This window comes from Kryptolebias marmoratus, linkage group LG12, assembly GCF_001649575.2.
Source record: "Kryptolebias marmoratus isolate JLee-2015 linkage group LG12, ASM164957v2, whole genome shotgun sequence".
Classification (NCBI taxonomy): Eukaryota; Metazoa; Chordata; class Actinopteri; order Cyprinodontiformes; family Rivulidae; genus Kryptolebias; species Kryptolebias marmoratus.
Genome location: NC_051441.1, coordinates 16,837,387 through 16,861,030, shown reverse-complemented (window position 1 = coordinate 16,861,030; position 23,644 = coordinate 16,837,387). Strand labels below are relative to the sequence as shown.

Here is a 23,644-nt window from a genome sequence, read left to right as displayed (position 1 = left end):
CGTCTGATTGGCTGAAACCCATCCGTTCTTCTCGTGAGACCAGCCTCCGCCGGCCAATGAGAAGGCAGCATTTGCTGTGGTCTGATAGTACGTCAAGCATCAGAAGCTGGTGTGTCATTTGAATGAACCGCCCCTCTCTTTTAATAAAAATAAAAAAAGTTAAAAAATACCTCACGAGACAAATCCAACACCTCGATAATAACGATGCTTGTGGAAACATCACGTTAAGTCCGCAGAGCAGACGTGTTATTTGGATACTTTAATATTATATTTAAAGGATCTTATGCAGGTTGGTATGTTGTAATATATTTACAAATTAAACGTCCTCGACCACAAAGAGCACAATATTTGCAGGCAACACTTAAAAATAACCAGGCACAAAAAACCAGCCCATGATTGATTCATCAACATTTTATTATTTTTTTGTTTATAATGCAGAAAAAACAGAAACTTATATACCAAGTTCTTGCAGAGAAATAACACCCAGAGTACTGAGGAAAAAAAGAGTAAGTGAAAATTTATTTTGTTTAAAATTTGTCGAACAGTGCAAAACGCCCACCCACCACCAGATGAAAGTACAAACTCTTTAAAATGAGTTTCTTTATTCGTCAACACAAATTACTGCATTAAAACTAATCACAACAGCAAATCAGCCTGGGACATTTTGTCCTTTTTTCTTATTAGTGCTGTCAAAAAACCACAACATCTCCAAAAAATATTTCTTTTTTTCTTATTTTTTTTAGACAAAGTTTTAAAGGTCTTGTTTTGGTACAAAATCCAGTAGTTGTGATATAAATCAACCAGTATTTTAAACATTTGATTATCATAAATCTATGGAAACAAGGAAGTATCCCTGTCCTAAAATGCCACAGCACTTAGTCACCAGCTTTAAACAGCTTAATCAAACATTTGCATTAGAATTTCTACTTTCTTCCTCAAAATGTAATTTCTGTTCATAGAACATTTAATGTTTGGAGTCACGCATCATGAAAACAATGAAGCTGAAAACCATGAAAGATTTCACTTTCGAGAGTTTATTTGTTCCAGTAGATTTCATAGGATTTCCTTTCTGAGTAACTAGTTTCTGTCGAGGCTGCCCCAGATCTCACTTTCTCCTTCACCACCTTCACCACCAGACCGCCAGCCAGAGCGATCCCTGCTGCAGCTTTGCCAATCTCGGACACTGCGCTCAAGATGCGAGCGGCTACTGCTGCGGTGCCCCAGGGGTTCGACGCAGCCCCTCCGGTCACAGAGACCACCCCAGGTCCTGTTGCATTGCACACGGCCCCCGCCGACCCGGCAGCCACCTGCTGAGCTAAGGCCGCAGCACACTGAGGCGGGCCTGCAGCAGCTGAAGTCGCAGCTTCTGCTCCTCCGAGAGCGCCTGAGCTAAAAGCCGCTCCCTCCAGAGCCGCACCTAACGCAGCCCCAGCTCCCAGGGCACATCCCACACCTGCCGCCACTCCCACAGCAGAGGCTCCGATCGCGCTAACCTGACCCAGGGCATCTAAAGCGCCCGCCTGAGGACTGGACGCCTCGGCGCCGGCTACAGCTCCGACAGAACCCCCCAAAACTCCACCCATTGCTGCCCCCAGACCCACTGCAGTTTGTCCCGAGGCTGCTGCCACTATGGCCCCTACAGCTTTCCCAACACCCGTCCCTCCCGCTACAGACATCCCAGCGAGCTGCCCTGCAGCCAGACCTACAGAGTTACCTACGAGAGACGCCCCCGCTACGGCTGCCAAAGGAGCAGCAGCTCCGAATACAACCCCGACGGCCATGCCCGTCGCTCCAGCGGCCACCAGGATTTTAACCCTGGCCAAGACCTTAGCAGAGAGCGCGGCTTCCCTCCTCAAGCGGCTCAAGGAGGAACGGAGACCCCGCCGCCTGCCGACACCCTGACGCCTCCCTCTGAACCGGTCCCTCAGGAGGCTGAAGGCGTTTCTTCTGGTCTCCTCTGTCCACCTCTCAGCCCTAAAGTCATTTTCAGCTCCTCCACCGGACTCCAAGTTGTACTTTCTTTGTTTCATAATCTTACTCCGCTCTTTTACGCTGCGGCTTTCCCCCTCTTCTTCTTCTTCACCCTCCGCTTGTCCTCGCTCCCCAAGCATCCTTGTCTGCTCCTCTCTGATGGCGGCCTCTGCCTCTAAAAACACTACATTCGTATAAAACCCACCGTTATTCTGCTGCACCAGCTTATCCACCTTCCTCAACAGCTCTGTAACCTGAGCCGAGTTACCGGGGTCTTTGTTGTTGAGCACATGGTATCTCCCCCCACACCTGTCGATCAGAGCTGTAAGACCGGCAGGTGCCGTCTCTCTAAGGTATGCTTCAATCCCAGCTCCCTCCAGGTCATCACCCCTGGTAAAAACAACTACAGTGTGGTGACGAACGGCGCCTTCTCCAAACAAGCCACTCAGCTGGCTCACAGCCTGGTCCTCGTTGTCGGTGTACCGCCCGACCGGCACCATGAGGAGGAATGCGTGTGGACCAGGGGCTGAGAGAGACACACACCTGGCTATCTCTGCATGCGTCTGCTCCACGCTGAGGTGGGTGTCCCCAAAACCCGGCATGTCGACCACCTGTATTCTCCTCTTCCTCCTCCATCTCGGTGCGGCAGCCTGGTCACAGTCCTCTTCCTTAGCGAGCTCGGCACTCCCAAGCTCGCAAATCCGGGTGACAGAGCTGGCGCTGATCTGCGACAGGAAGTGCCTGCGGCCCAGGATGGTGTTTCCAGACGCGCTCTTGCCAGATCCGGTGCGCCCGACGAGGACCAGCCTGAGCTCTTCGCTCCATCCATTTTCAAACGGGTCGCCTTCACAGTCAGCGTCCATGTCAGCTGGTTCCTCTCTCTCATCCCCTGATGATGGGAAAACTGGAACAGAAAATTGAGATTTGTTGAGACAATTCATGCTGAAAAATAGCTCTAACTCAGTCACTTTTACAGATATTGAGCTAAAATCCTGTGTGGTAGTTGTTGAGCTTCATCACCTGTTGCCTCTGTGACCCGACCACAGATAAGAGAAGATGAATGGATAGATGTATGCTTTATACTTCTATTGAATTTAAGTTTTGGGTAATAATTAACAGATCAACAAATTCCCTGTATATAAAGTGGTACAACTAAACTGCTTTCCAAATATATTTTCTTAGGTTAAAGGTAATGACAATCATCTGACAAATAAAACCAATTTCCTTCAGGAGATCAATAAAGTCTCTTTCTATTCTGTAAATTATAATCAGTAATGAATGTTTTGATAAGAGATGATCAAACGTGCTTGAAAAAGTTAAAGTCAAACAAAATATCATTTCACCAAAGCAGAAATAAGGACCCATTTTGCCATTAAACATATGTAACTTGCAGCAGTCTGTGTATAAACCATTTTGGTGGCAATCCCATAGTCATTTGATCGGTGTCTTTCAGCCATTTTTAAAAACCTTTTGATTTCATTTTTTTTTAAGTTTCCTACCCTAATCCTGACTGGCAGGATTAGGCATGATTGCCATTTACCATTTATATGTGTTTATATGGATAAGGAAAACATTTGATAGAAAAAAAATATAAACCTTTTGTTCATGATCAAGGAAAAAGTCACACTCCAAGAACCACATATGTGAAGTTGCTCTGGAAAACTGCAACTTTAATGAGTCTGAACACCACACACTGCCTCCAGGAGACAAAACGGGACCCCATGGCGGGCCACTTCCAGCCCGCCGCCCGTCAGTTGACGGCTCCCCTGAACACGACGCTTCACAAACTTTTTGCACAAAAACAGCACAACTTGCAGTAGAGCAGCAACAGTTGCCAACGGGACGCAATTTAAAACTTAAATGCATTGTTTACGTCCAATGTAACGTCGAGGTAACTCGTTTTAATCGCGTGCGCGACCGTTAGTTAACGGTTAAACAAGCCTGTTGACATGTTAGCATGTCGCAGTTAGCATGTTGCTAACTTCTGACGGGAAACTGCACAGAGGGCAAACAGATCACCTCACCTTCGTCCATTTTACCGCAAGTCTCCAGCGTTTTCCTGCGTCGTTCCTCTCCAGTCAAACGTTGGCTTATCTTCCTCTTAAGGCAGGTTTCAGTCACAGTTCAGTTTCTGCTCAGCCTCAAAAACAGTAAACATTTGGACTTTTTCGTGACTAAAGTCCCTTTTTGGGGGTGCTGCCCTCTGTTGGTGGCAGCAGGACTATCAGACGCTTACCTTTTTAACATATCAGTGTCACTTTATTTCAGCAAATGTGTTAACAAAATGGCTTGTTGGTTCTGCAGCAAGAATATCCTTTCTCTGAATATACATATAATTTCATAACAGTCGTTATACTATTTTAAAATTACATCAATCTCAGTTCCATAAATGTTAAACCATTACATTATGTCAATTTCCAGCTAAGATAAAAAAGAACATACTTAAAGGTGAAGGCCCATATCTGTATCTGACAGAATACAACAAATGTTAAAATTAAGTCTTTAAAAGGAAAGAGTGACAATGATAAAAAATAAAAACACAAAAAGAACCAACATTTAGATATAAAATTATATTGTGCTTCAGGCAAACAAAAAGTTTGAAGTAGTTTTACAACCTTAAGCAGCAATGAGAAGAAACGTCTCCCTTTTCACAAGAATCCGATTAAAGTATCCAAGAATTTCCAGTTTGAGAAAAGAAGAAAAAAAAAAGGTTTCCCATCAAATAATTCATCCTAAACCAAACAAACCCAGGCCACATTTGAATGAGGTTAAATTTATACTCAGCGACCACACGTATTTAAAGCATATGGGTTTTACACGTAATAAATCCAGACACGTCACATCAGGGGTTTGTAAAGTTCTGAAGTAAACTTTTAAAAACAAATAAACGATCCAGAGTTCAGCTGGACAATCCTCGCGTGTTCAGAAAGCGTGTTTTCTCGAAATGCCCCCCGTGACGGTAAGGTTTGATTCTTCAATTATGAGCGACTGCTGATGGGCAGCAGTTTAAGCCTTCGTCAGAACCTGACTAACCTCCTCTTCCTCCCTAGTTTGTGTCTCGTTGAGGTTTCCTCTGTTGTTTACATCAGAGCACCTTGCTTTGTGGACGGCAGCGTTTGTTCCCCCCCCCCTTCACCGTCATCATAGTCTACAAGTCCCGTGGACTTCTTATACGCTCGCTCTTCTTCTACTCCCTTCTTATGTATTTATTATTTTTCTGCTCGCACTGATGTGCAGCGCTATAGCTCGGAGCGAGAGCGAGAGATGCGGGGCCCTTTCCTGATTTCTTTCCTCTTCTCCTCCTTCCTCCTCCTCTTCTCCTCCTCCCTCAGGATCTTCTGGAAAGCCTCGGCAGTGTGAAGAACCTGAGACAGACGAGAGAAGGCCGGAGAGATTTTTTTATTTTCCCCCATTCCTCGAGGAAACTGATCTAAAACCAGCAGATAAAAGCAAAGATCTGTTGGCGGGACCGTAGCTGATGCTACCTGGAGCTCCACATCGTACTCACATCGTCTCTCTCCGTGCGGTAAGGGTTGATGAAGTCTGGGGATTTCTCCGTTATTCCCAGCTCCTGGGACATCTGAGCGGGAAAACCCGACAATGGCAGGAGAAGAACACGACGATTACACATCATCATATTCTTTAAATACACCAAATTTGGGGTTAGTGTTTCCGCACTGATGAAACCGCAGCTTCGACTCAGAAATCACCTACTTTCTAATCATCTCGGCACAATCCAAGAGGCTGCAGATTAATCCTGACAGAGTTTAGCTAATTGAGCTTTAAAAATTGGGAAATGTTTCATCAGCGTTGCTCATTTATGCTTCAAAGACTCCGATGCCACACAACATGGAAGAACGTGTCGGTAAAGGACATTATTTAGTGACAATCCTGCATAACAAAAGAGTCTACTTTGTTAAGATTTGGCAGCAGAAAAGGAGCGTATCATCGCGTCATTTCCCTCAAATTTTGACTTCTGAAATGACTTTAAATAGACCCTACTCATCATAAAACTCTTAGTCTAAAAGCTTTTGAATTGAAACCTTATTTTCTTCTCCTGCAGTTTCTTCCTAGCAGCTCTTTTCTTCGACGACCTTAAAGCTAAAGACGTTAGCAGGTTGTGACAGAAGCGCCATTTTAAAAACCAAACTGCCAGGTAGGCGACGGGATGTGCGACTGGCTGGTCTTACAAGCGTGAGGACGTGCTGGTGGGCTCCTCCTGTGAAAACGCCCGTCTGGTTACAGAAGTTCAGCCCCCAGCGCAGCAGGCCGCTCCAGTCCGAGTTGCGGTCGTAGTAGTGGTGGACGATACGAGGGAAGCGCAGCGCCACGTCGCCGAAGAACGCCGTGTTCTCCACGACGTGGGAGTAAGCTGGGAAGACGGCACAAAACCAGGCAAGTTTATTAGACACGCCGAATTTGTGTTGATGCGAAACACAACAGAGCTCGGGTAACGGCAGAGGGAGAGGTCAGAGGTCAGCGGATGACATTTAAGATGTTAAGGCAAAAAGCGCTGATGTTAGAAAGGAGCAAAAACGCTCAGAGAGACATTAAAGAGGAAAAAAAGACCACCGTATTTCAGGTCTGAGGTTTTATGTATCAGGACATTAAAAACAATCTGGGCTTTACCAGCTTCTAAAAGTATTCAGACATAACCTTAAGTGTACAAAAACACACAACAGATTCCACAGAGTTGTTATTTATTTATTTTCCGGTCTATGAGAAGCACTTAAAAGCCTTCAGTTTTCTCAAACAACGACAGTGTGCCTTATAATCCGGAGCACCTTATATATGTAAGAAGTAATATTTTAGTACCACTTTGGGAAACTACAAAGCTGCAATGCCAAAAGAGAAATGATTTCAATGAAAAACTAAATCCACTCTTGCTGCTTCCGTAGGATGTAAGAGGTTCAGTTTCAGCCAGAAGCTGCTGATTATCTGATCATCAGTGATCACCTCTATGAAAGCCATGTGGGAGACTGATGAAGTCACACAGAAAGCAACAACTGAGAGTTAGGAGGTTCTACAAGCTGCTGAGGGTGGATTTAGTTTTTCCCACACACATCTTTTCCATTTTGGCTTCATTTTATTTAACAAATAATGACAAGATGGAATCTGCTGTTTGGGTTTTGTACGCTTGAGGTTAGATTTAAATTGTGAGGACTAGGGCAGATTATTAAGGGGACCCTAGTTTGTAAATAAAAAGGCATCAAAACGAGACCTGAGGAGGAAAAGTGAGTCAGACCTTCTTTAATCTTGTCATCCATGGGGAAGGGGTCATTGGGCTGCATGTTGGCCGTCACCAAGACTTGTCTCGAGTCTTCCAACACCTTCAGGGAAAGAAAAAAATTAAGAACAGAGCTTCGTATTCAGACACTTTTCTTAAACTCTGTTTGAATGTTGGTGACCGAGACTGGAAAAACAAAAAAAAACAAAAACCACAATCACGTTAGCGACATCAGTGCTGCTCGGAGCTAGTCGTCCCCGTCATGTTTCACACACTTCACACCCACAGATATCTGCTGGGCTCACAGCGAAGCACTTTGTGTCAAACACAGAAGTGCTGACACCGTTCCTCGGCCTCTGAAGGTTGCCTGCGCTGGATGTCCTTGTGTGGCTCGCAGCTTATAGACAGCTGTCTGCAGGGAACTGGAGGCGCAATGTAAAACCAGAGCTTCCAGGGTAACAGCCATGATCGGCACTTTGAGCTCTCAAATAAAAAGCAAACACATCGCTGAGCGTACTGAACTCAAAAGCTTTAATATTCTCGTCTTGTCCTTCTGGAAACATAACTCCGAGGTCTTTGTTTTGTGATCCTGCTGGCCTTGTTTGTTTTCAGCTTTCACACAGATGAGTGTGTGATGTTACAGCGCACACACACACACACACACACACACACACACAGCACCTTGAAAAGCCCTTTGAGCATGATGTCGATGATCTTGTACTGCTGGTTGATGTCGTTCAGCTCCACGAGATTCTTCAGAGCGTTCAGTTGGTCTTTCCTCTTGGTCTCAAACAGCCGCTTGTCTGACGGGAGGTCAGGGAGAAACATGAGCAACATGTGAACGCCGACACCGAGACACACACACACACTCTTCCTGACTATGCAGCCGCTGACAGCAGGAGGATACAGATCTCCAGGTTGGAGTCGTGTCGCGGTCTCTGCGTGTCGGAGTCTGCCGAGCCGAGGGAGGCGGCGGCGAGTGCCAGGATCACTGCGCTCACACTCCACATGGTCACCAGGGGGCAGCAGAGAGGTGCTCCTAGGAACAGACGGAGAACGAGCCATGAAATATTTTAACATTTCATTTATTTTATTCTAAACAGCATATGTGTGTAGGTCATAACAACAAGGTCAAGGTAACATTAAGCTTTTAATTGGAGTTTTTTTTGGCTCTTGAAGATGTTTTTAGTTCTACTGACCATTTCCTCACATCTCGAGTCACTGGTCATGTGATTTAAGGTGCAAACGGGAGCAAAACTACCTGGGAAGGAGATTTAAGGCTGCGCTGTAAGTATTATATAATTGATGCCTGGGGCCACCTCTTCTCTTTGATGAGGCTTTTCTAGTTTGACCAAGATGGACTCCTTCACGCCTCGCTAAGATCAGATTTGAGAAAGCAAACGACTCTACAGAGGCGCAAGAGTCAGGAGAGCCAGCAGAAGATGGAGCAGTCCATTTAAATGCTGAAGATAAGGGAGGAGGGTCTTTCTCGGGACCCAGATTCTGGACAGAAAAGAGAAGCGTTCATGGAGACGAGTGAACAAAGCTTTTCTGTGATAAATTAGAATAAAAATAAAAACAGAAAACACAGACGGTGATGCAGTGAAACTCCTCTACACTAAGTTTCACGTCTCTTCATGTTTTAAATCAGGGTTGCTGCGTAATTTCCATTTCAAACATTCAAACTCAAAGGTTCAGATCTTTCAGCCAGTTTTGGACCGTTTTCGACATCCGAGCACAAATATTTGCAGTTTAAAACAGGTTTTTGTTCTTAATCCCAGCATTCAAGTAGTATGATGTGATGTTTTATAAAAGTATTTCAAGCAAAATCAGTAAAACTGGCTTCAGGTCTCATCTAGCCTGTGATTCATGCGGCGTTTGCACTTAAACAGCGTGTTTTTAATCACATAAAGTGCTTCCCAATGTGTTTTAACATTCACACACAGCTGTCACTTAAGCTGCTAAAACTGGCTGCTGTTTCACGTTTCGGCCTTTTCTAGATGAGGAATTTGAAAAAAAGCAAAAGAGTCAGGAAACAGAATTTTTTACCAGTTAACACAGGGGCGGCAGAGCGTCTCGTGCTGAAGCAGGTGAAGGAAACAGGTAGGGGCGACATGTGGATCAGCGAGTTCAGCGACTCCGAAGGCGTGAACGCTCCAACGACTTGTAACCGCCGACCAAACAGGAAGTCTCCCTTAATCTCTGAAACTGGCTGCGTTCAAAATGTTAATTAATAAAAAAGGATCCGATTCATCTCCAGAAACACTGAACTCTCTCTCTCTCCCTTTCCAAAGCTTTCAGACGGCCGTCTCTCCCTCTGATACTCGTGGAATCCGTAACAGTGAGACACGCTGGGGATAAACGGTCAATATGGCCAAACGGAGGGGAGCTGGCGTTCAAAGACCGACGCCGTATGTTCATTTTGAGACACATCTGAGATCTGGCACTAGCTTCACCCCCGGAGGGACCTTTAAAATCTCCGTCCCAGACTCCTCTCCTGAATCTCCCTCGTATCTCCGCCGAAGGCTGCGCCCCATATCGTTTTCACTTCCCTCCTTTTCTTCTGAGGTTTTTTTTGCACGTTTGAATGAGATGGATAAAAGAGAGAAGATGAATATAAGAGCTAAATATGGAAAACTAATAAAACGAGAAGTTGCTCAAGCCCGGTTTTATTTATTTATTTATTTTTTTTAGATACCATTAGCAGAAAGTAACTGAAGGGAGAGACGAAACAATGGTGATGAAGAGCGACAGGATATAACTCACATAATCCATGCATAATTTAGCAGGAGCTCCGCTGATGGGACTATCGAAGGATGGAGGGGGTTATGAGGGGTGAATGGAGGGAAGCGAGAGGTGACAGGAAGGGGCACTTAGGATTTTCAAACGAAGGGGGAGGAAGAGGATGAAGTGAAGAGGCGAGAGTCTTTGCTAAAAATGTGGTGATAAAACTGGGAGAGAGAGAGAGAGAGAGAGAGAGAGAGAGAGAGAGAGAGAGAGAGAGAGAGAGAGAGAGAGAGAGAGAGAGAGAGAGATAATGAGGACGGAGGACTTGATGTCTGAGCTAACTGAATTAATCTTTACAAGCCTGTTCTTGAATTTTTTGAAGGACTAGGAAGTGAGCAAATGTCTCAGGATGCGAATGTTAATTTAGACGGAGCGGCTCCCCCTGAAGTGCCTCACTCGAGTTGGATGAGGAAAAAAACAAATACACATGCTACGAGACCATCTTCAGGGCGCTGATAACACAGACAAATAGCGATCGTTTCAGCCTAAAGCTGTTTCTGTTTAACAGGAGTTTTTTTTAAATAAAAACAACAAGCTGACAGCAGTGAGGCAGCAGCTCCATGTGGATGTCGTTCCTCGAAACGCACCTAAAACAATTCAATCTTCAGCACCTTTTCTTCCCCCGCCTCGCGGTGGTGCCTGTTGTCATTGAACTCTCCTATCTGAGAATAAATCTGCAAGACGAGCTCATTCTTAAAGAGTCAGCAGAAACAAGTGTTCCCGAAGACAGCTGAGCAAAGACAATTGGCCATTTCGAGATTATTATTTGGACAGCCTCCAAGCTTTCTGAGAAACCTTCCACGAGACATCCTTAAGTGCCGGTCGAAGGCAGCAGCGTTTCTGCAAAGCAGCCGAGGACACGGAGGCCTCGTCACTCCTGTGAGGATTTACAAGCAAACAGGCACGGCGCCTCGCCAGATATTTTAGGCTAAAATTTAAATTAAAAAAAGGAGGGGTTATTGTCGCTGGCTCAGTTTAACACAGTCAACACACACTGTGCATCCAGCAGCTGCCGGTGTCTCTCTGCAAGGGCAAAGTGCTGAGACTTTAATAAGTAGTGTAAGAAGGGCTTTAACAGCAGATCAATCATTTCTAATGTGGCGTGGGCCGCACAGATATTAGAGTCCAAATGCACCCATTAGCTGTAAGCAGGAAACTAATTACACAGGATGATAGTTTTACAACAATGAAGTCATCAGAAAAAATGTAATAATGGACGAATCGCATCTATCTGGACCAAAACCGAAGGCCTTGAAGGAACGCTCATCGCCTGACGCCTGTTGGCGTTTAAGACGTAAAAATGATCTTGTTTGGGGAATAATCAAGTTCTAACCATTTCTGGTCAAATCCTGAAAATGGAGCATGTATTGTGAGTGACTCTCAGCTACTGTTACACCTAATTTTAGATCGACATCTGTAAAGTGGCCCGAGATTTTGTAATTTCCGAGGTCAGCTGGCTGTGGCGACCATCTTGAATTGGATGAGCACCAAAGAGTCAATCAGTTGTACGTGTACACCTAATGATTCCTTCACTGAAGTTTCATTAAAACCCAATGCCGTGACACACGACGCGCTGCAGAAATCCCTTCAAGTTCCCCTCGAAGCGCATGTTGGGCTGCTTAAAGTGGAATTTAATTTGTAAAACAGCACACATGCAGCATCAGTCGAGCTGTATGTAAGACACGTTGTCATGTTCTCCCCCTTCAGCCAACTTGCAGGTATTCACCATCAGGGTGGGCCGGTTAAGATTTGGCGAGATGTGTTGGCCGTGTGGAGGACTAAAGGGAGCGGGGAGCTTGCTTAAGTCGTGTAAGCCCACATAAATCTGTTGGCTGTGGATTTTTCTCCTCTGCTGACAACAATCTCTTGGGGCAGAAAGGCTGAAAGTTTGGCTCCTTGAGTGGGAGAAGCAGGTTCCAGCTTTGTCGTGGGTGGGGGGTGGGTGGGGGTGGGGTAAGTTAAGCCGCCGTGTCTAATGAGCCTGTGAGGATGCCTCTGCTTCGAGCCTGAACTGCCTGCGGGAAGGAACATGTACTGTATCTGCTCCTCTGCTGTCCGCTCGTTTCATCCTGAATCACACAACGGACACAGAGGACTGAGGAGACGGTCTCCGGAGGGAGTGTTAAACAGTCCCTGGCATTTTTCTTCTGAGGAGCTGAGCCTTAAGGTGAACACAGCTCCTGGAGAGGATGGGAAAGCAAGATGCCCATCAGAGACGTGCAGCAGGAGTGGATCCTGTTTTCCCTCAGGCTGCAAGCCTGCTGTGGGAGGATTCAGGTTCAAGGACTCACACTTCATCTTCACTCACTCTCTCTCTCTGCTTGCATCTAAAAGACACACACTCTCTCTGCTTTCTGTGCCATCAATCATGCAAAGACAAATCCACGGACATGCATAATGATGATGTCTGGATAAAGACTGTCATGCGGATCATTAATTACAGATTACTTAATTGATTGCATGCCCCCTGTCTGACCTGGGATTTTTACACCCACAGCAACGTCTACACGAGTAAATGTTTATTAGTTTTAAAAATTACCCACGATATACAAGACTGTGCTGTAAGGTAGTGAACTAGTGCTATAAAATACACAATTCAAACAGGACTTCCTGAGGTTTTAAAGTCGCTCCTCGACAGATCAGATCAGAGAGGGGGGATCAATCGCTGGACATTACAGCCACACAACTCGAGCTTCACTCACCGTGTAGCAGCGCCGAGGAAACAGCGATTAGCAGGCAGCACTTTAACCTTCTTTATATTCCCGGTCAAGACGGTTTAAAAAAAAAAAAAAAGAAAGAAAGAAAAAGTCCGGACAGGCGGGTTTTCCCCCTCTCCCCTCCTCTCGGTCTTCAGGTGACAACAGCAGGGAGGTCGCTTCATTTACATGCGGCTCTCGATGCTCCACTCCACCAGCGCCACGATCGCACCGGCTGGCTCGACTTGGACGAATGACATCGAAGCGGCGCGCTGGAGGCGGAGGAGGACGGGCTTGTTTCCGCACGGACCACTTTGGGAGACGCACCGGCGGAGTCTCGCAGTTTCTTTCTGCCCTCTCAATTATCGTGCCCCAAAAAGATGCGTCAAAATGTATTTATTGCCTTTAAATCATAGATAAACTTTGTTTTTAAACGAGTAAATAACATGTTAGGACAATACTGACCGGCCGGAACCGACAGGGCGGCCTGTGTGCACGCGCACAACCACTAGACGGATTTAAATGAAACTCTCCGGAAGTAATCATTGAACGTACAGCTACACCTGTTAACATTTAGTCAACCTAATTCAAGATGGTCGCTACATTTGATCAAGTTTAACCAACACAAAAATGGCTAAAACTCAGTAAATTTGACAGATATTGAGCTAAACTTTGGTGTGGTAGTAGCTGAGACTGATCCCCAACACATACCTGGAGCACCACACACTGTGCCAGGTCTTAGCTTAAAACTCCGACATTAACTGCTGAAGTCAACCCTGTCTGTTAGAAAAATATCTTATGAACATGAGGAAGAATTCTAATGAAACTCTCAGAATAAAAGCACTGGATATGCATCTACAACTGATTAACTTTTGGAGTCAATTCCATTAAAAATGATCATCACAGCTATTTGATATTAGCAAACACAAAAATGTCTATAACTTAAGTAAATTTTACAGACATTGAGCTAAAATCTGGCGTGGTACTAGCTGAAAGTCCTTCCCAACATATACTCTGAGCACTAATCATTGCGTGATGTATTTGATTAAAACTCTGGCATTAACTCAAACTTGTTTGCCTGTTAGCAAAATATCTCATAAACCAATGAATGGATTTAATAAAAGTCTCAGTAAGTAATCATTGGATGTACATTTACAACTGATGGAGCTGAGAGTCATTCACTCCAAATCCTAACAGATTGGTCATTTCTCAACGTAAGATTATCTTTGTTAAAAACTCTGGCATGAAAGGAGGAGAGAGGTATGCATTCCTTCAAGGTTTTTAATTCTTAGACTAATTGTTGCATCCTCAGGTGTACAGAAGAGATTTAAAGCTTAACTGTATATTAGCTACATGAACATCCATGTCTGGAAAACTGAACAGTGAATTATTAAAATACGTTTGCATTTGTTTCCAGTTGGTGCAGTAAATAAACAACAATTTATTTTCCTCCTCGAATACCTAAAAAACAACCATCCGAAGCGAACACACAGATGCTCCTTAGAAAAAAAAAAGCCACGGAGGACATTTGAACTCATCACTGACATCCCTGACTCTCTCAGGAACACCAGCAACAGCTGCTCCTTTTTGGCAGCGAAGACTTTCTCCCCTCACAGCCAATGTCAAAGACGCTTTTCTCTAACACAGCTTCCAATACAAGCTGCCACCATCACAGGTCTCTGTGACGCTGTGACACAAAGGTGTGCCGAGGAACAGGAACGAGTGCACCGGAGATAACTGCCCAACACGTGGCTCAATGGTTTCTCAAAGACAAGCGTCAGCCTATTTTCAGAGCGAAGTCTGACAAACAGATGGAAACTTCTCCGACATGTCTGAAGGCAACAATTAAGGAACAACAAAGCCAGGAGTGAAAGTTAATGCGTGTAAACTAGGGTTTGATTTAAGGTAAACTATCAAAGTTTCACCTAAATGCACGAACAAGGCCTGAAATTAACTATAACTGTAATCAAAGATCACTTATTCAAGTTGCATTTAACGTTAACTGTTCTTATTCTAAAGGGACAAACATGTTTTAACGACTCATGAACAGATGAAAGTTAAGGCGGTGTCTCACTGGGCTGCGGCTGATTCTTGTAGGAAGTCTCCAAAACGTCTCGAAACGTTTGCAGGGGTTCTCCGTTTCCCCTGCAGTCCTGTCACTTGAATTTTTTACCACGTTCAAAGAGATCTGTGTGACAATTCTCTCACAGATCGTTCGTAAAACCTTAGAGCGCGAGAGCTGAATTTTGACACCTGCATCTGAGACTACAGCCTCAAACGTCCAGGTATAAAATCAACAGGGATGATAAATAATAATTAAACAAATGGTTTAAATCTGCCTATTTTTATTTCATTAAGTTTACTCCAGTAGATTAAATACAAACGTAGGGGGTGGCTGCCAAGGCGGGAGGGAAGCGGGCACCAAAACAATGTGCACGGCCAAGAATATAGGTTTGCAAATCGTGCACACATAAATACTCACAAAAGTAGGCTCTGATTTTCAGAAATACAAGGCTCGCTGGTGGCTTGGTTTCAAACTTAGAATTCAGTGAGCCTGCAGCTGAAAATAATATATTTGTTTTTGCAATTTTGAGTCACCAGCCAGTCGCAGTTGAGCGAGATACGAAGTGAGAAAATAATTGTGTTTACGTTGGGAAAAGCCAGTCAGCATGACAGAGTAGAGCTCCTTTCAGGACTGACTTTGACTTTGTTACACAGACAATAAACTGCTAGGAAATCCCCAACATTGCACTGAATACATCCGAGGTACAGCTTGAGTGTCTTTTATGTGCTGAAGTATATGGTGTATCCTGACTCTGCCTTGTTCGGTGAGATGTAATTTCCCTGTGTATGTTTTTGCTGAAACCTGTGCGTTTTGTCAGGGTTCAGAGGCGCGCGTGTGTTTGTTTCACATCAGATGACGGATACAAGATGCCGCTGGACAAACTGGTGCTGCAGCTCCCGGCTGAGGTCTGTGGCTCGAGCTCCTCCATCATTTTCCTCACTCTCAGCTTGTGCTCCTCTGTGGGAAGTGAAACGCTGCTCTGGATCTGAATGGAAACAAACATCCTCACTGTCTTCGGCAAAAAGGGACAAAGCGCCAATAAATGTACATTTAGAAGCAGGAATTGCTGACTAAATAAGGTTCATAGTCAGTAAACACAAGGATGGGAAGAAAAAACGAACCAACATGAGTAAAACTACTTAAAAATGTTACACAAACTGACAGTGGACAGAAAATGCTGCTCGCAAAACATCACCAAAGTCTAATGTTTTCTCTAAAACTGCACGGCAGTAAGCAGCTGCAACGATTTGATAAGTTCTATTATGCACCTCAGGTGAGCAGAGCTCTCAGACTGTCTCTGCTCATCTATACTATTCCTGCAACATAAAGAACAAAAAACTGTTTTTTGTTTTTTTTATCTGACTATAATTAGCAAAAACAAAACATTAAAGCTGGTTTTATGTGGCAGCAATTTCCCCCTCAAGTAGGTCTGTTTTGAGGAACAGATTCTTAAACGAAAGGGTGAAGATCCCTCTGATTTTAGGGAAGCAGGTCGGCAAACGTCCGATTTTTCCTGACAGGCTAAGTGTGCGAGCGCAGACGATTTCCTTTAACAATCCCTAAAAGCGTCCCCACCCGTTTGTACAGAAACACATACAGGGAGTGGAAGACAGGCGTGTGCACACGTTCAGATGGGTTAGATTTGCAAACAGCTGAACATACAAATGTAGCTTGCAAATACAAAGGCCGTTTGCGTGCCTTACTATATTTAAACGCAAACACAGAAATACATTTTCTACCCAGACTCACAGGAGGGACACGAGACGCAAAAACGATGATGAAATGCAACATAACATCATAAATTCACCCATAAAACTGTGGAGTTTAATTTATGCCGGTCTGTGTGTGCCAGATTACAGCAGCAGAGATGACGATGGAGGGGGAAAAATTAGGCTGTGTTGAGAGTATAAAAAAAAAAAAAAAATTGGACTGAATCCAGCCTTGTTTAAACTATTCCAGTGCTTTTAAAATACACGTACGCGTGTGAACAAAATGCACCGATGCACAGACAGAAACACACACACACAGACACTGATACAAGCAGGCTGACACATTTGCATGCATTCACACAGTTCATGATTGCTGGAACACACTGCTCTGGGAGCTGCAGTGTGTGCCATCATGCCATCATTCTGTCACTCCTCTGACTCCGAGCTCTTTACAGAATACTAAATGCAGTTCTGGTCCAATCTGCGGTGCCAGATCCAGTGGAGTCGATCTGACGTGGACGATGTTCCTTTCGGTGTTTTCTTACAACGCCTCGAAGCAAACCGCGGGCTCGCAACGCCGACGAGGGTGATGACAAAGAAGGAGTTCAGAAAGCACAACTTAAGGAGGACTAATTGGTGGGATTCTGCAAACAATAATTACTTTTATTAGAAATTTGTGCCAGTGCTGTGATAAGTGAGCAGAAAAGCACCACTGAGCACATTCAGTATTTGCAGAACATAAATGTAAATTTTTATTTACTTCAAATATTTTAAACTTGACCAGCCTCCTAAACATGTCTTGCTTGTATTTTTGGTAAAGGATAACCTTTTTCCAAATACAAACAGTAACCAAAACGGTTACATTTCCCAACTAAAGACTATCTTAGTTTTAAAACTCTGGCACGAGAGGTGGCAGACGATAAGCTTTTTGACCTTTGAGGCCAAGGAGGTATTTGGTTTTGGTAGCGTTTGTTTGTTTGTTTGTTTGTCTGTGCACAAGATTACTCCAAACGAAATGAATGGATTTTGATGGAATTTTCTGGAAATGTTCAAGTCGTCACAAAGAACAAATCATTCAATTTTGGTGGTCGGGATCACGACCCGGCTCCTACAATTTTTTAATGACCCTTCGGCCTAGGTGGAGGTTTGCGCTCTTCAAGTGCTTCTAGTTTTGTTTTGTTTTTTCAATCAAAAATCATATTTTTTGCCGTTTTTGCACGTTTATTGACCGAGATAGGGAAGTGACGCAAAACACACAAAGAAGAAGAGAAGGTTGAGACATGACATGTGGCTAATGATCTAACCAAGCATGATTTTCGCCTGCTGCTCACATCAGGTCATTAACACCCTGTTGTGATAACACAGCTTTGCATTTCAAATCTAAGTTATTAAACAGAGATCTTCGACCTGCAAGAACATTTAATCTGTCTAATAAACCGCTGGTCATAAATTACCTGAGGCAGTCATTTACATCTTTTAGCTGGCCGACAACAATTCAGCTCTTTCTGCTGTATTTTCCTGCGAACATTGAATCATCTGCATCTGTACTTTCTACCATCGCTGTCCTTTAAAACCTTAAAGTGATTTAAACATTAGGCCAATCATACTGTTCTATACAGTCTACAGCCATTTCTGAGGGATAAAAACAGCATCGTGACACACTCATGTTGCCTAGCGTGTGCATCAAAAGGTCGAGAGCGGCCCCACGCTGTTAACATGCCGACGCTCGTAGCAGCACACCGAGTTAAAAGCAGGACTCGAGCGGCGGATCCGGAGGCGAGAGCCGCGCCTCGACCGTGTGGCCGATACAAACGTAATAGGGTTGTTTTAGCATCGAGGCGGTAAAAAGGAGAAGACGGACCTCCAGCGAAGCACAAGAGCTTATAAAACTGTTATGGCCAAAAGTAGAGGCGAATGAAACCAGTCCGACTGTTTGAAGAAAAAAACAATGAGGCACAGAAACAACCCATGAGGACACAAAGGGAGGATTATTGCATCTATAGAGAAATACATGAGCATTTCTATATTAACCTCTAACTGTTATTTCAATGACTGAGCCCTTTATGATGAGTACTGCTGCCGTTACATATTGTTTGGTGATTTTAATATAATTGATATAATTTTGAGGCTTTGTCGCCCACCCATAACGCTGAATGTCCAAGCACTTGATTTCATTTATTTAAGTCACTTAGATTATTATACACACTAGAATCCCACAATGTGTTTAAATTACGTCAACATTATTTGTAATGACTCGGTCTACCTGTGCAAGCAGCAACCTCAAGGCCTGCGCCGCCTCATGGCCGAGCTCCTTCACCCCGCTCCTTTCCACCGACTCGATCACGCCGAGCAGGTCCGACTCCCGCAGCACCGCCACGCCGCCGTACTGCAGCATCTGTAAACAAGACCGGCACGTCTGCCTAAAGACGGCAAAATGCCAACGCACATTTCTGCCCCGCAGGAGAAGGCTGCGAGAATGCAAAAACGAGTTCAAAACCTTTTCTTTATCATCCAATTATCTTCATGCAAAGTGCAGTAAACTGAATAAATCAGATTTGGATTAATAAATGGTGTAAAAAAGCATCAAATCTCCTGAGTGAACGTCTGAGTTTTAAAGTTCTTGGCAGTAGGTTGACTGTTCCAATCATTTCTGGGTTATGGCCAAAAATGTAGATTTAGCTTTCCTCAGTTGCTCATCATTTAATGCTAGAATTAACCTATAATGTTGAGATTAGAGCTATGCGGGGGCCGTTCCTCTCATCACTGCAAGACGATCTTTCCAACACTGGGTTTGGACTGAGGTCACGTGAAGCAGGAGGAATGTGGGGCCAGTCAACACCTTCATGATGCAACTGCATGAATAATAAATGTTATCCAGAAAAGTTCTAGGTTATCTTGTCTTCCCTGAAGTGGGATTTAGCCTGTTGGACCATTACTCTACATCTACAGAAGCCTGTTATTCACTCATTCATTCAAATTAGGAACGTCAAAGCAGAGAAACAACTAAAACATGCAGGGCAGCGGTGCTCCAGGACCAGGACTGGACACCCCTGCTCTACAATATTTTCAAGGATTTGGGTAGTTTTTGTTTAATCCACTTGTTCTAATAGATGTTTTACGCCAAACCCACTGACACCAGCACCTCCTATCACGCCAAAAGCATTTCCCCCTCCTTTGTGAATTTACAGGAGTTTAGAGAATAAAGAAGTTCTGATGTCTGAGTGAGTTAAAATGGGCCACTCATAAAAAATGCACCAAGTGAACAACCAGACATTTGTTTTAAAGTCGCTCTTGCTTACTCATTTTGTCGTCGACTTTACTTGTCTGCACTAAAGCAAACTTTTAAAAGATATTGGCCAGAAAACGTCTGTTCAACAGTGGATGTTTCTTCTGTTTATGGTCGTAGGATTTATCATAATGGCACCAAGTCATAAAACTCTTAGCATCAAAATAAGTCTCCTATCCAAGATTTTAGGAGCGTTACATTTAGTTTTTGAAGAGGGTGTTAAAAGTAAACTGTGTTCAGTGCAGTAAATATTTCTGTGTGTGTTGTGAGCCATTAATTTCAAGGACTCAAGGTGATTTATTTGTCATTAAACACGCAGACATGAAGGAATAAAGTCTGAAACTCAAGGCCCAGAGAAACACAATAAAAACACAAATAGACAATCTACAAATCTCAATAAAATCTAAATATCTAACTAAGAAAACAAAGTCAGAACAATAAGACCTGTGTGTGGTTGTAAAGTACAACACTGCCAATCCTGGTCCTTGTGTTTTACTGTTTTACGAGCTTTCCTGCTTTTTACAACACCTGACTTACATTAACGGGTCATTAACAGGCTTCTGCAGAACTTACGTTGAGGAGGTAATTTATTCAGGTGAGTCAGATGTTTTAGAGCAGAAAAAAACCCAACATCTAAACATGCAGGATAGAGCGCCCTGAAGATGAGAGTTGGAAACCTCTATTATAGAAGGTCACCGTGGGTTGGCTGAGGGTTGTAATTTTAAACTCTATGATTAAATAAGATTGGTGTCATGATCTGCGGTTTCACCCCTGACCTGTTACCAACACTGCTCCTTCCTGGCTGTCCTGATTTCTCATTTTGTCTCGTATTTTTTTGAATCTCCTGCCTTGCAGTGCCTTTTGTTCATCATTATCAGGCTTACATCTGTTTAGTTTGCTCCTGAGTCCACACCTAGGTTCTCACTATGCCATAATGTTGACAATAAGTTGCTTTCAATCCTACATTTCTTTGGGGACGGGTTCAACAAAATCCCTTAACTCATGTCAGAAATCCTGGCCGTGACAGCAGCTTAAAGAGTTACAGCTGACAGAAATTTCCTACTCGGTCTGCCTTTATCTACCCAGCAGTCACCCGATAATACATGAAAATGTTTACAGGCACTGCTCCCAACAGAAAACATTGTAATTTTCTGTAATTGTGATGTATCATCTTATATTAGCCGGCATAACGCAACATTCATCCTCATTTACCCTTGCTCCTAATGCTTTTAAATTACTTTCTCGTTACATTTTAATATCAAACATGTCCTACTGCTCGAAAGCATGCACTGTTGGTCCGAGGGAAGTGTGTGTAAAACATCTCACCAGTGCGACGAGTTTGAGAAGAGCGGGGTGCAGAAGGCGGCTCTCGCCCGAGCTGAGCAGGCAGCGCAGGAGGAACCGAAACCAAGGCTGACATGCAGCAGAGTCGGCTAAAAGACAAACGTGGAGACAAATGAGAAGTTACAAGTCCTGATACTGATGAAGCTGATTTAATTGGCCTTGATTCATCCTGGAGGTATGACTAAAACTACCTACAGTCTGAGAACTGGCTGACATACACCATGTGCGTTAGAATAAACACGACCTCTGCCACATTAAGGATGAAATGATGTTTGCGAAGGTAGAACTATGAAGTAAAAGCATGAATATTTAGAGTCAATTATACTTATACAGCTTGGTAGTTCATCTCTACTCACAGTAAACAAACCTAATATATAATAATAATAATCGTCAAACATTTAGAAATGATTAATTATTCTAATTAGTTACGCCGACTTCATATATAAAACTGTGGTGCTGAGAGTAAAATATTCATCTATAAAAAGCAGCAGAAGTACTCAGACGGTTGCAAATACATCTAATAGCTTAAATTCAATCTTTAAACTACCCCTGAAATATCTGAGAGAGCATATTCATGAGCAGATTAACACCAGTCACTTTTAGCCCATTTGGTACCTGTAATTGGACTTTTTCTTTTAAGGAAGCCCAGAAGGGAGCTTAGACAGCTGACTGAGGTTCGTAACAGCAGCTCGTGTTTCTACAGAGAAAAGAGACAAAACACTTCAATTCAGCCATATGAAAGTGGAGCAGAGACAAACATTCAGCCTTTTCTCAGCACAGAGACATGAACAGAAACCGATCTGGTCCACAGCGCAACACCTTTCATATTGAATGATGTTTTCCTGAGATGAGAGTCATAACTGCAGCAATTTAAAAACGTGGAAAATGACACTTTTTAATATATGGTTTGGAAAGTGTATCAGTCTTTTCCCTAACCTAACCAAAATGTTTCTGTTGCTGAATTTGAATCAATAAAATGAATCAGAAGAAAAAAGGCACTACAGGGCGAATGAAATCTACGGAAGCTGAGGAGGGCCACGCTTTATATATATATATATATATATATATATATATATATATATATATATATATATATATATATATATATGTTTTAAATGACATGATTATCACAATAAAGCTCGTTTGTTTGCGATGAAATCTTAAAATTAGAAGAAAACAAAGGGAACTTAAGAGGGCCGTGCTCATGTTTCATTTTGACAGCCGCTAAAAACTGAAGTGACAGTGACAGATGGCAAACTGGGATAACCTGGCATGACTTCAGCGGCCACGTTTGCCATCAGATTTCTTGAGCAAGTGTTAGCTGAAGTAGGAAAGTGGAAGACAGTCAGTTGCTCCTCTTTGCCTACTTTAAGACTGTGGCTCTGAAATGTTCAGCAAATGGCAGCGGTACTGAAAGCTGAAATCAGATGGCGTCAAACGAACCACGCGCTCGTTGCTTCTCCACACAATATTTGACCTCGTGACTTTATATTCAAGCCGAAACTTCCTCAAAAGGAGCTTGAATTGTCATATAAACTTAACACAATTTAATAAACAAGAAGAAAGGTTAAAAAAATCACAAGAATTTTACCATTTTAAAGCTTTTACAAGGCGGACTAATGTAGCCGTTACGCATTCTGTTGTGATCCTGTTTTGCATAAAAATGTCATACTGCTGTAAATCACAGGAGCCACAGTAATGTGACGCGTGTCTGTGTGCACAAACAAAGCAACAGATGCAGCGGGAGCCAAAACACACACAGACACACACACACACACACACACACTTAGGCGCAGACACATGCTCACCGACGGACAGAGATGCACTCGGAAACAAAAGCGAGGACAAGATGACCCTGGAGAGAGCGACTGAGCGAGGGTTTAATAATGCATGTGTCTCCCACAGCGTCAGAGCTGACAGTGAGCTCTGCGTGGTGTCCAAAAATACTGAAACAGGCGAGACGGATATGTACGATGTCGATGGAGAGTTATACACTAATCCATAGGCAGAGAGGAGGCGATAACACAAGGAAAACTCAACGGGATTAGCGGAACGTGTGGGGACAGGGAGTCAGGGAGGTGGAGTGGTTGGAGGTCGGAGTAAATGCAGGTGAAAGGGAGAGGTGAAGAAAGGAGGGGGGAAGAAAAGTAAAGTGGAGAGATGAGCTCTGGAGCCGCGGCGTTTCCTTCTGCAGCTAAACCAGAGAATCGAGAGGAAAGAGAGTAAAATACAGGAGGAGGGCTTTGGGAGCTGTTACTCATATCAGCTGCAGCACAGCAGACTACAGAGCGCTGAAGCACAGAACTCGGCTCAACTATTCGCTCTTTTGCAGAAAGGAGAGATGCCTCTGGTGTGCAACTAGAAGCTGGCACCGCTGCTGCCCTGGCTCAGGACCACAGGTTTAACCAGAACGAGGCAGCAGACTAAGATACAACAGTTTATCGTCTCGGAGAAGTTGCTTCCTGCTTTTTACTGAAATTTACTGAGTCACGGGCTCAATCCAACGCTCTGTGCCACCCAGCAGAAGCAGTGCTTCACTGCACATCTCTATAAAACACA

At 43.8% G+C, this 23,644-nt stretch overlaps 3 protein-coding genes across 4 annotated transcripts in view; all 3 read right to left on the bottom strand.

The window, feature by feature from the left end:
- Positions 1-396: 396 nt before the first annotated feature.
- On the bottom strand, positions 397-4,189 carry LOC108236141 (immune-associated nucleotide-binding protein 8-like). Its single transcript, XM_017416609.3, has 2 exons — positions 3,996-4,189; positions 397-2,875 (listed from the first exon to the last, which is right to left on the bottom strand). Exons 1-2 carry the CDS (start codon positions 4,003-4,005, stop codon positions 1,035-1,037), a joined length of 1,851 nt encoding a protein of 616 aa, XP_017272098.1. The 5' UTR covers positions 4,006-4,189; the 3' UTR covers positions 397-1,034.
- An 840-nt stretch (positions 4,190-5,029) lies between these two features.
- On the bottom strand, positions 5,030-13,199 carry LOC108236156 (coiled-coil domain-containing protein 134). 2 transcript variants are annotated; one of them, XM_017416639.3, is made up of 7 exons: positions 12,688-13,199; positions 8,106-8,237; positions 7,880-8,001; positions 7,217-7,301; positions 6,162-6,343; positions 5,480-5,551; positions 5,030-5,336 (listed from the first exon to the last, which is right to left on the bottom strand). In XM_017416639.3, exons 2-7 carry the CDS (start codon positions 8,206-8,208, stop codon positions 5,211-5,213), a joined length of 690 nt encoding a protein of 229 aa, XP_017272128.1. In that variant the 5' UTR covers positions 8,209-8,237; positions 12,688-13,199; the 3' UTR covers positions 5,030-5,210. The 2 variants fall into 2 exon arrangements, with proteins under 2 accessions (XP_017272128.1, XP_037834618.1); XM_037978690.1 differs by lacking the exon at positions 12,688-13,199 and adding an exon at positions 9,248-10,159.
- Positions 13,200-13,750: 551 nt separating this feature from the next.
- Positions 13,751-23,644, bottom strand: part of LOC108236117 (meiosis inhibitor protein 1) — a 58,300-nt gene continuing 48,406 nt past the window's right edge. Inside the window, exons 29-33 of the mRNA XM_025006032.2 lie at positions 21,701-21,782; positions 21,068-21,174; positions 18,719-18,850; positions 15,610-15,731; positions 13,751-14,513 (exon numbers count right to left, since the gene is read on the bottom strand). Of these exons, the coding sequence (XP_024861800.1) occupies positions 14,459-14,513; positions 15,610-15,731; positions 18,719-18,850; positions 21,068-21,174; positions 21,701-21,782 (498 nt within the window). The 3' untranslated portion in view covers positions 13,751-14,458. The remainder of the gene's footprint in view (positions 14,514-15,609; positions 15,732-18,718; positions 18,851-21,067; positions 21,175-21,700; positions 21,783-23,644) is intronic.

What these genes read in the sequence shown, in the direction of transcription:
- LOC108236156 (XM_037978690.1), bottom strand. Translation starts at nt 9,314, where the DNA reads ATGTCGCCCCTACCTGTTTCCTTCACCTGCTTCAGCACGAGACGCTCT. An exon ending in TGCCGCCCCTGTGTTAACTG is followed by an intron (nt 8,238 to 9,247) that starts GTAAAAAATTCT and finishes GTCTGTTCCTAG; the next exon opens with GAGCACCTCTCTGCTGCCCC. An exon ending in TGCTCAAAGGGCTTTTCAAG is followed by an intron (nt 7,302 to 7,879) that starts GTGCTGTGTGTG and finishes CTTTCCCTGAAG; the next exon opens with GTGTTGGAAGACTCGAGACA.